At 32.0% G+C, this 12643-nt stretch overlaps 1 protein-coding gene across 2 annotated transcripts in view; it reads right to left on the bottom strand.

The window, feature by feature from the left end:
- The window catches only part of LOC101496457 (uncharacterized protein ycf20), a 10362-nt gene extending 6061 nt beyond the window's left edge, over window positions 1-4301 (bottom strand). For both annotated transcript variants that reach the window (XR_190067.4, XM_004506468.4), the window contains exons 1-2: window positions 4109-4301; window positions 2727-2935 (exon numbers count right to left, since the gene is read on the bottom strand). Coding sequence is in view for 1 of the 2 variants with exons in the window: in XM_004506468.4 (XP_004506525.1) it covers window positions 2727-2920 (194 nt within the window). In the remaining variant the exon portion in view is untranslated. The remainder of the gene's footprint in view (window positions 1-2726; window positions 2936-4108) is intronic.
- Window positions 4302-12643: the final 8342 nt, after the last annotated feature.

The raw sequence follows: 12643 nt of genomic DNA, 5'->3' as shown, positions 1-12643 counted from the left end.
CCCTATACCCTTCTTCACTCACTACCTCCTCGTGTCTTTGGGTCCACGTGTTTTGTTCATAATTTATCTTTCAGTCTCGACAAACTGTCAGCTTGATCACTCAAGTATGTCTTTCTAGGATATCATTGGTCCTAAAAGGGCTATCGTTGTTATTCTCCTACGCTACACGATATGTTACATCAGCTGATGTTATCTTTTTCGAGTGTGTACCATATTTTGAATCGACCCATATAACTATTGAGCTCCATCAGAACATTAATCCCGAACCTCCAAGTAGTTATCTCTATTCCGTCCACTCTTATTCCTCTTGAACCTGTCGAGTTTGCCCCCCAAACTCCATGACCACTACAAACATATCATCGTCGTCGCCCACCCTCCATTGTGCCTATTCTTGTTCCCATTATAGACTCTCCTTTGACGCCACCACTAGATCTGGCCCTGCCACCTGAGCATGACCTCTCATTGCTCTTCGTAAGGATACTCGCACAACACGTAATTCATCTCCTCATTATATTGATTTGTGTTATCATCGTCTTTCTCCCTTGCATTACACGTGTTTGTCTTCTTTGTCTTATGTTTCTATTCCTAAATCTCCAAGTGAAGAATTATTTCACCTTGAGTGGAGGCAAGCAATGCTTGATGGGATATGTGCTCTACAAAGCAGTGGTACTTGGAAACTGGTCTCTTTACCTCATGGGAAGTCTTTAGTAGGTTATCGTTGGCTTTGTACGGTGAAGGTTGGCCCTAATGGTAAGATTGGTCGATTTAAGGCTCGCTTGGTGGCCAAGGGATATACTCAGATTTTTGGGTTGGATTACAGCGATACCTTCTCACCTGTTGTCAAAATGGCATCTGTCAGACTGCTTTTCTCCATTGCAGCAATTCGACATTGGTCTCTCCATCAACTTGACATTAAAAATGACTTTTTGCACGGTGATCTTGAAGAGAAAGTTTATATGGAGCAACCACTAGAGTTTGTTGCTCAGGGGGAGTCTTCCACCATGGTTTGTCGGCTACACAGGCCCCTTTATGGTCTTAAACAGTCTCCTAGAGCTTGGTTTGATAAATACAGCTTGGTAGTACAACAGTTTGGTATGATTCGTAGTAAAGCCGATCACTCAGTATTTTATTGTCACTCAGCCCAAGGGTGCATCTATCTTATTGTTTATGTGGATGACATTGTCATAACTGGTAGTGATCAATAAGGAATACTCCAATTGAAACAACTTCTTTCAAATCAGTTTCAGACTAAAGACCTTGGTAAACTCTGTTATTTTTGTGGTATTGAGATAGCCCAATCCAAGGATGGCCTTGTAATTTCACAAAGAAAATATACTATGGATATTCTTGAAGAAATAGGTCTATTAAATGCCAAGCCAGTTAATACTCCTATGAATTCAAATGTCAAACTCTTCCCTAATCAGGGGGAGCCTCTATTAGATTTAGGAAGATATAGGAGATTGGTTGGAAAATTAAATTATCTCACAGTCACTCGTCCAGACATTTCCTTCGTTGTTAGTTAGGTAAGCCAATTCTTAAATTCTCCTTGCCAAGAACATATGGATGTTGTAATCCAGATTCTTAAATACATCAAAAGTGCACCTAGAAAATGTCTCATTTATGAAGATAAAGGACATACTTAGATAGTTGGTTACTCAGATGTTGATTGGGCAGACTCACCCATTGATAGACGATCTACTTCTGGGTATTGTGTACTTGTTAGAGGAAATTTAATATCCTGGAAAAGTAAGAAACAAAATGTTGTTACAAGATCCAGCGCTGAGGCAGAATACACGGCCATGACACTAGTAACATATGAGCTCATCTAGTTGAAACAATTATTAAAAGAATTTCAATTTGAAGAGGCCATTCCAATGATACTAATATGTGAATCAAGTTGCATTGCACACTGCCTCAAATCCTGCTTTTAATGAGAGGACCAAATATATTGAGATAAATTGTCATTTTGTTAGAGAAAAGATCGAATTGGACGACATCATCACTAGTTTTGTCAATTCTAATGATCAGTTGGCAGATGTTTTTACAAAGTTATTGCGAGGTCCTAGAATTAGTTATATATGTAACAAGTTGGGTGTGCTGTATAGTTGAAACGCACGGGTTATTCAACATGTCTCTCAATATTCTCTTCTCATTCAACAATATGAAATGCAAAGGTTATCGAGTCTAAAAACAAAACAAAAAATTATCCAGATTTAAGTAACCAAACACATTATCTTATCATTATCTTTGTTAGGTGCTTAAAGACCTAAAATTAAACCCTTTCTTGTCACTTAGATTACTTAATTAAACCTAGCCAATGAAACACTAGTATACAACTATCTATAATAATGAAGACAAGTTTAGAATAATAATGTGTCGCACAATCCAGTTTAGACAATGTGTATCGCAAAAAGTAGCGATTTGTTCAAATTCTACTACACTATAGTGCTATAGTTTTCCTCTATAGCCACTATTTGACAACACTTTATACTAAATTGCATATCATAGATCAATAACGATTTGTTCGAATTCTGCTACAGTATAGCACTATAGCGCTGCTATAACCATTATTTGAGAACATTGACACAACATATATCTGAAGCTCCATATATTGGTTTGTTCTTTACAGAATCTCAATCTATGCTACATTCCTAAGTTAATGTCATTTTGTGTAATAAGTTTTATGCAGGATAGACTATTATAAGCATAAGCTGCTATTGACTTACTTGAAATCGACCATCAAACAAGGTCGACTGAAATTAAAGGAGAAGCATGAAGAGCATTGCTTCTGGCCGAATGCGGCTTTGTTAAAGAATGCAGCAAGACCAACTTCAGAAACTCTTGAACTGATATAATTAAGAGATATAACTTTGGCACTTATCATACAATTGGATAACATCATTCTAGTCGGAAACAGCATGCAGAGTCCTCACTCCTAGAATTGATACAAAATGTAAGAAACATCAATAAGCACACAATGGTTGAAAGACAAAGTAGGATCCACTAGTAGAAGGAAATGAATCCTTAGTTTCTAACCTAACAAGGTTACATGAAAAGAGGGAAAGACACAAACAATGCAGGGCCACACATATTTAGATGAGTTTTATGGAGAATTATTATCAGTGTAAAATAGTTTTACACTGACATTCAATTTAATGAGAACCGATTATATGCTTCCAGTCATAGTTGAGGCTTTGTATAGCTCCATCACAAGGTTCCCCTCTCTCATAAAGTTGCAAAAATCTATTACTTTTCCAAAATAAGCTGATCCAAACACATTTATTAATCATATGTTTTCTTGTTCTTATGCAAATATTTGCCTTGTTTTTCAAACTCGTGGGTAATTCCTTATCGAAGGAAATCATGTTCAACAAGCCATGAGGCATTAAATGTGGACGCCTCTTGCATCCTATCATAAATTCAAACCTTGGTTTGATGTGTTGTCGGGGGTTATCCCCTTTCCCTGGACCTAACCATCGTTGGTCGCAAACCTTTGCTTTAATTGAGTTAGAACCTGTATAGCACCGACACTTCTATTCAAAGGTGTGCCCTAGTATTCGATACTGACATGACACGGACACATTGATTACATTCAATTAATTAATTTTCTCAAATTATTAGATGTATATGTGTCAGTATTGTCTTTTGTTGTCTGTGTTAGTACTTCTACTTCATAGGTTAGAACTAATGAGTTAATGGAAGAAACAACAAACGTAAGAAAACAACTAATTAAATTTTTACCAAACATTGCATTTAAATTTTCAAATTTGTTTTTCCTCATCTCTGCATTATGTTCCTACTATGTGTCTCAATTCAAATGCTTATCCTCGTTAATAGATTATGATGTGATTTCCATGTGAACTTTTGGTTAATCTCATATTCATTGTACAAGTCTGATACAAATAAATAAATAAAAATTAAAAAACCGACTTTGGTTTAATTTGTGAATAAAAATATCATATTAAAATACTCAGAAGATAAAAAAAATAAAAAATTAAAATGAAATGAAACAGAAACAGAAAGAATTGAAACAAGTTGAAAAAAGAAAAGGGGGTATATCTGAAACATAAAGTTAAAGTCTAAAAGATGGAGTTAGAAGAAAACTTACTGCGTATATTGGTTTGAAGTTAGAGTGTGAAGGGGGTGATGCTTAGAAACTCTTTTTCTTCTTCTTTCAATGAAACATTGTTTGAACGCTTATCAGTTCGGAAGAAAAACTTAGTCATACTTTTTGGAAGGGCGTGCGTGTGTTGACGCTCTTGTGTTGTAACTTCGTGTGTGGGTGTGTGTGTTTACCATTGCCCTTTCATAACTTTGTTTTTAATTCTTCAATTCTCAATATTTTTCAGTATAAATTAATTTTTTGAATTTTTTTATTTATCTCTAAATACACTTGACATTGTTAAATTGGATGCTATTTAGCATTTGGATAAAAAAAGAATAAAAATAGGCAAGTTTATAAAATGTAATTCATTATTTGCACCAAAATGTGTTTTTGGCTTAAATTTTAGAAACTAAATTCAATAGTTTTTATAGAAATTCATTTTGTTTTAAATCTAATCAATATTTAAATGCTTAATTGTATGAGAAAATAAAAAATACATTGTCAATGTAAAATAATTTATATTAACATTTAATGAGTATTTTATATTCAATCAAATCACAAATATCTTAAAAATAGTTGTGTAATAAGATCATATATTGATTTCTTATTAAGTGTTAGAATATTAGAAGGAGGGCAAATATTAAAACGAGAGTAAACTCAGGCAACCACTTTAGGCTTTCATTAAAAAAAAACTTACTTAATCAAAAGGTTTAAAAAAATTACTTAATAAAAAAGTTTTAGATTTTAATATTTTTAAAATTAAAATATATAAATTTTTTCTAAATTTAATATTGTCTCAACAATATTAAATCAATTGAAAAAGAAATATTAATGAAATAAATTAAATTAATTTAGTGATGTCAAATTAAAATTTTAAAAAATTACTTTAAATATTTTTAATGTGGATTTAAAAATTAGAATAATATATATTTTTTATTTTAGTTTATAATTATTCTCTATATATTTTATAAATTAACCAATTATAAATGTTTATATAAACAATAGAAGATTCATTATGGCATGATATAACTTTTTTTTTCTCCAAAAATAGATTTCATACTTTATATTATATTCTCATTGACTAATTAATGCAAATTATCAATTAGTAATTAATTAGTGATTCTTACTTATGAAATGACTGGCAACAAATTCTAGAAGGGATAAAATACAGTTTAATACTTTTAACAATCATTTAAAAAATTGTTTGAGTCACACAACGAAAAATTAAACTTTTAATTGTGATGAATTCAAGATTATCATATTGGATATTCGTATCAAATCGTTAATAGTAAAGGAATCAAACAACACAAATTATATGGTAACTTATACAAGATTTTTTATACTTCAATCAAATATACAAATATCACAAACAAAAAATTGATGAATCACAATTAATAGAAACATTATGATATAATAATTTTCAATTTAAATCAAATTCTAAGGTGTAGAATTCAATGTTAAAAATAAAAAATATTTCAACACGTAAAATCAAGACAAGGTTCTAAATAAAAAAATTTTAATAATAGTATTTTTATCAATTTTTTACTAAAATATTAAAATGCGACCAAATGCTAAGGAATAAGAGAAAGAAAATCATAAGGCGATTTATACAGATACTTCTACTTCGTTCTTACATGTAGAGTACATCATGTCCCTATTCATTTGAATGAGAGTTTATTCATTTAATATTGATTTTGAACTTTTACAAAATCCTTATACGAATGTTACAAAACTCTTGCATACAAATCCTTCTTCCTAAATACTCTTTGACATAGAATCTTGGAACATTCCTCCAAATTCTAAACATAGATATCTTCAAGTTGTATATCACACTTCAATTCATGCAACATAGACACATAGAGAACCGTTAGACAAAACATCCATTAGCAATCATTAGAAAATAAAAATTATTGCATTCATCAGCAAATAAAAACCACCATTGCATTCATTACCAATCATTAGCAAATAGAAACCGTCATTGCATTCATTAGCAAATAGAAACTGTTATTACATTCATTAGCAAATAGAAACTATATTGTATTCATTAGCAATTATTGCAGCATTTGTTATTAGTTATACATAAATATATCTCCTATAAATCAAATAAAAACATCGATTATTACTCTTTTTATATGGTATCAGGTAGATGAAACACTCATTGTCATTCATTAGCAAATAAAAATAGTTGCATTTGTTAGCAAATAAAAATCGTCATTGTATTCATTATATATCATTAGCGAATAGAAATTGTCATCATATTCATTAGCAAATAGAAATCACACACTACTAGAATTTTCGCCTATAGTGACCGATTTAGAGACCGAATATTTTCAGTCACACCAGCGACCGAAATAGAGACCATAATTTTGAATTTAGAAACTAAATATTTTTTCGTCACTAAATCGGTCGCTAATGAAATTTAGTGACTGAAATCGCAACTGAATTTTAGTGACAAAAAATTCAGTCGCTAAATATTACTAATAGAAAATTTATCTTTCACACTAGCGACCAAAGTAGAGACTGAAATTTTAAATCTTAAAACAAAATATTATTTCGTCACTAAATCGGTCACTAACTATTTTTTAATTACATAATTTAATTTTCTTTATTAATAAAAAAAGAAAAATGTGAAATAATTTTTGTAGACAAAATATTTATAATAGTTAACTAAAACTAAATGTGTCTCTAAAGTAGTCACAAATATATTTTAGCGATCGATTCAGAAACCAATTTATTAGCGACCGATTTAGAGACCAATCAAAATCTTTTTTCTTCTTTTAAAACTAGATTTTTATGAATCTCTATATCTAAAAAAAATAGATTTAACGACCAATTTAGAAATTAAATATTTTTTATTTAAAAACAAATACATATCATAGTGAAATAATTTTCTTTATTAATAAAAAAAGAAAAATGTGAAATAATTTTTGTAGACAAAATATTTATAATAGTTAACTAAAACTAAATGTGTCTCTAAAGTAGTCACAAATATATTTTAGCGACCGATTCAGAAACCAATTTATTAGCGACCGATTTAGAGACTAATCAAAATCTTTTTTCTTCTTTTAAAACTAGATTTTTCTGAATCTCTATATCTAAAAAAAATAAATTTAACGACCAATTTAGAAATTAAATATTTTTTATTTAAAAACAAATACATATCATAAAAAAAAAATTATTTTAAAATACACCCAAACGTATGCTTAAAAATATGATAATATTAAATATAAAAATATGATAATGCCAAAACATATTTCACACTACCATAAACAACTCAAATGATACTACCGTTCTCCTTCTTCTTTTCTTTTTATTTATTTTAAAAATAGGATTTTGTATGGTCTTTTAATGAAATTGTACTTGTTGTCAAAAATATATTTTAGCGACCGATTTAGAGACTAATGTATTAGCGACCGATTTAGCGACTAATTTATTAGCGACCAATTTAGAGACTAATTTATTAGCGACCGATTTTAGAGACCAATCCAAGTTTTTGTTTCTTTTAAAAATAGGGTTTTATATGGTTTTTTTAATGAAATCTCACTTATTCCTTTCGTTTTCTTAGTCTCCTTCTTTCTCCCATGTCTCGCGCTCTCTCTAAACTCTCCCCCAAATCTTTATTCTCCAAATCGTTCTAACTCACTATAACCAAGATTACTGCTAGCCTATCGCCTAGAGCCAAGCTTCGACCGCGACTGCTTGTCACTTTTGGGCGCCTTCTTCCATCACTCGAGAAAGTCAGCACCGTCATATTTGTTGGAATATCACTTTCTTCCCACAAGTGTTTAGTTTTTGCATCAAAGATTGCAGGGGTTTAGGATCTTGGCATGTTAGGTCGTGGCCGTGGAGAAGAGATTGGAACAAATGTTGAAGAACTCATGACAAGTGAACTTTTTGGGAATGTGAAAGATATGTCTTGTAGGAATATTATCATGTGATAGATATATATGTTTTGTAGATATATTTCTTGTTTAAACTTAAATTTTATCTGTATTATTGAGTATTTAGAAATATTACTTAAATGTAATATATCTTTTATATACAATGATATGATTAATGCTTTTAAATGATTGATTTTGGTGTATGAACTTTTTAGATATTGAAATCAAAATAAAAAATTATTTTTATTGTTATTTTGGACATTAAAGTAATGAATTAAAAAAAAAAAAAAACAGTAACATTTAGAAATAGAGCTGGTGACCAAATATTTAATAAAATAACAGTTTATGTTCTCAAACTTTAGTCACTAATTCAGTCTCAAAAACCAGTCACAAAATCGGTCACAAAATTCGGTCACTAAATCGATCACTAAATTCGGTCTCTAAATCGGTCACTAAATTCGGTCGCTGATTTGGTCGCAACAGCTAGCGACTAGCAGTTTACCAACTGATTTAAATTGGTCACTAAATCGGTCGCTATTGAATTTAGTGACCAATTTTCTTCATTTAGTGACCGAAAAATTGGTCTCTAAAAGTGTTTTTTCTAGTAGTGACAGTTGTATTCATTAGCAATTATTGTAACATTCATTACTAGTTGTATATATATATATACCTGGTGTAAATCAAACAAAGCCATCAATTGTTACACTCTTTTTCATTATATTAGTATAGCCTTAAGCTTAACATATTTCTCGACCCCTAAACCTCTATCATGGTCGTAATAGTAACCACCCCTCCAGATCCTCCCTTCTTCTCAATGCTACAATCACCTTGAAACTATCTATAGGGCAACGGGGCGGGTCGGGGGCTGATTTTGCCTCCTCCACCCCCGCACCCGACTAATCGGGAAAAACCCGCACCCGCACCCGTTTCATAGCGGGTGTCAAAATTAGATCCCTCATCCCCGCCCACAACAGGTTTTGGATTTTCCCGCCCACACCCGCACCCATTTATATATATAAAATTATAAACTTAAAAAATCATATCTATTATAATTAATATAATAAAATAATTATTATCAGATAATAATAAAATAAAAAATTATTTTTTATAGAGATAAGATTATAATTTTTAATATTTAAAAAAATATTAAATATACTTGATATGTATATGTATAGAAAATTCAAAATTTACTCTAATATTACTTGCCGGGCGGGTTTGGGTGCGGGTGCGGGTGCGGAGAGGATATCATCACCCCCGCACCCGTCCCCGCATCCGAAATTAGGATATCATCACCCCCGCACCCGTCCCCGCACCCTATAGGAGGGTGTCGAAATTCCGGAATCATGTGCACTGACATATAAGCATTGCATTAGGGTGCTTTGTCATACGAGTCATGTTTGTTATATGATGATATTCATATGCATGCTTGTTTATCAATTGATGTCATGTTATATTATACTTTTGTGCTTTGTATTTTCGTATATATGTTGTTTTTAGATTGTGGCCCTCTACTATTATTGTGGAGTTGGTTTATGCCCCAGATTCTTAGAATTTTGAGTCGGTGAGAATTGCAATGACGTTAAAGACTTGACAAAATGATGATTTTGGATTGGCAATCGGAAGCATTGAGGCTTGATGTCACTCGTACACCCTCAATTTCCAGTCATCCTCAGTTAGAGTTCAAGATCAGCTTAGGATTTTAATTAAGGGTTTTGTTTATTCTCCTTTCCTTATTGCAATGTTGTTGTTGCAATGGATTTTATGTATATGAAATCGTTGTGATTGTTTTTGGGTCAATGTGAAAAATTCGGTAGTAAGTAAGTTATTTGTGTCTAAACAAATTTATATAATGCAACAATTATTCTAACCGTCATTTTTGAAAAAGAATTTTACAATTAAATATTTTACTCTAATTTTAATTAAAGTACGATTTTGAATATTTAAGCATGAAGTGTTTAGTTGTTTACAAAAAAAAAAAAATTACACTCTTACTGTTAAAAATTAGGGTGTTACAAGTTTACTAGCAGGATGCCTCAATCATGCTAATGACGACACTTCTCAAATGCAAATATTTTATAATGGTTTGAGGCCTAGCACTAGAATTATGTTGGATGCTACAACAGGTGGTTCTTTAAATTACAAGACCGCATCAGAAGCACACAAAATTATCAAGATCATGGCATCAAATGAACAAATGATTTTGTATGATAAAGGTGGTGGGTCAACAAATGGTATACTGGAATTAAATTTTATGGATGATGGGTTGGCTCAAGGGAGATTGCTCTCAAAACAGTTAGAAGATGTTAGCACCGCCGAGATAAAGAATGGGATGGAAGCTTTAAATATACAACCCCAAGAGCATTTGTCAAATTATTTAAACATACTGGTTGTGACTTTTGTGGGGGAGCACATAAAAATGGAGATTGTGAAGTACCGGATGATGATGCTTGTTCTTGTTCAATTAGGATTTTTAACCAATCTTGTGCATCCAATAAGTTCATTTGTGTCATTGGATTAACATTTAGGTCATTTTCGTCCTTTCTAGGTTTATTCTAGTCCAATTAGGGTTTTTAACCAATCTTGTGCATCCAATAGGTGTGTTTGTCTCATTGGATGAACATTTAGGTCATTTTTGTCCTCCCAAGACTTATTCTTGTCCAATTAGGGTTTTTAACCAACCATGTGCATGCAATAAGTTCATTTGGGTCATTGGATTAACATTTAGGTCATTTTCGTCCTCCCTAGGTTTATTCTAGGTCAATTAGGGTTTTTAACCAATTTTGTGCATCCAATAAGTTCATTTGTGTCATTGGATTGACATTTAGGTCATTTTCGTCCTCCCTAGGTTTATTCTAGGTCAATTAGGATTTTTAACCAATTTTGTGCATCCAATAAGTTCATTTGGGTCATTGGATTAACATTTAGGTCATTTTCGTCCTCCCTAGGTTTATTCTAGGTCAATTAGGATTTTTAACCAATTTTGTGCATCCAATAAGTTCATTTGGGTCATTGGATTAACATTTAGGTCATTTTCGTCCTCCCTAGGTTTATTCTAGGTCAATTAGGATTTTTAACCAATTTTGTGCATCCAATAAGTTCATTTGGGTCATTGGATTAACATTTAGGTCATTTTCGTCCTCCCTAGGTTTATTCTAGGTCAATTAGGATTTTTAACCAATTTTGTGCATCCAATAAGTTCATTTGGGTCATTGGATTAACATTTAGGTCATTTTCGTCCTCCCTAGGTTTATTCTAGGTCAATTAGGATTTTTAACCAATTTTGTGCATCCAATAAGTTCATTTGTGACATTGGATGAACATTTAGGTCATTTTCGTCATCCCTTGACTTATTCTTGTCCAATTAGGGTTTTTAACCAATCTTGTGCATGCAGTACGTTGATTTGTGTCGTTGGAGTAATATTTAAGTCATTTTAGTCCTCCCTAGGCTTATTCTTTTCGAATTAGGGTTTTTAACAAATCTTGTGCATCCAATAAGTTCATCTGTGTCATTGAATGAACATTTGGGTCATTTTCGTCCTCCCTAGGTTTATTCTAGTCCAATTACGATTTTTAACCAATCTTGTGCATCCAATAGGTGTGTTTGTGCGTTGGATGAACATTTAGGTCATTTTCGTTCTCCCTATGCTTATTCTTGTCAAATTAGGGTGTTTAACCAATCTTGTGCATCCAATAAGTTCATTTGTGCCATTGGATTAACATTAAGGACATTTTCGACCTCCCTAGGTTTATTCTAGTTCAATTATGGTTTTTAACTAATTTTGTGCATCCAATAAATTCATTTGTGTCATTGAATGGACAATTATGTCATTTTCGTCCTCCCTAGACTTATTCTTAATTAATTAGGGTTTTTAACCAATCTTGTGCATCCAATAAGTTCATTTCGGTCATTGGATTAACATTAAAGTCATTTTCGTCCTCCCTTGGCTTATTCTTGTCCAATTAGGGGTTTTAACCAGTCTTGTGCATCCAATAAGTTCATTTCGGTCATTGGATTAACATTAAAGTCATTTTCGTCCTCCCTTGGCTTATTCTTGTCCAATTAGGGGTTTTAACCAGTCTTGTGCATCCAATAAGTTCATTTCGGTCATTGGATTAACATTAAAGTCATTTTCGTCCTCCCTTGGCTTATTCTTGTCCAATTAGGGGTTTTAACCAGTCTTGTGCATCCAATAAGTTCATTTCGGTCATTGGATTAACATTAAAGTCATTTTCGTCCTCCCTTGGCTTATTCTTGTCCAATTAGGGTTTTTAACCAATCATGTGCATGCAATAAGTTCATTTGTGTCATTGGATTAACATTTATGTCATTTTCGCCCTCCCTAGGTTTATTCTAGGTCAATTAGGGTTTTTAACCAATCTTGTGCATCCAATAAGTTCATTTGTTTCATTGGATGAACATTTAGGTCATTTTCGTCCTCCCTAGGTTTATTCTTGTCCAACTAGGGTATTTAACCAATCTTGTGCATGCAATAAGTTCATTTGTGTAATTGGATGAACATTTAAGTCATTTTCGTCCTCCCTTTGCTTATTCTTGTCCAATTAGGGTTTTTAACCAATCTTGTGCATCCAATAAGTTCATTTGTGTCATTGGATACACATTTAGGTCATTTTCATCCTTCATATGTTTATTCAAGTC

This window comes from Cicer arietinum, chromosome 6, assembly GCF_000331145.2.
Source record: "Cicer arietinum cultivar CDC Frontier isolate Library 1 chromosome 6, Cicar.CDCFrontier_v2.0, whole genome shotgun sequence".
In the NCBI taxonomy this organism is placed as follows: Eukaryota; Viridiplantae; Streptophyta; class Magnoliopsida; order Fabales; family Fabaceae; genus Cicer; species Cicer arietinum.
The sequence above is the reverse complement of the archived record's forward strand: the minus strand, read 5'-3'. Positions and strand labels throughout refer to the sequence as shown.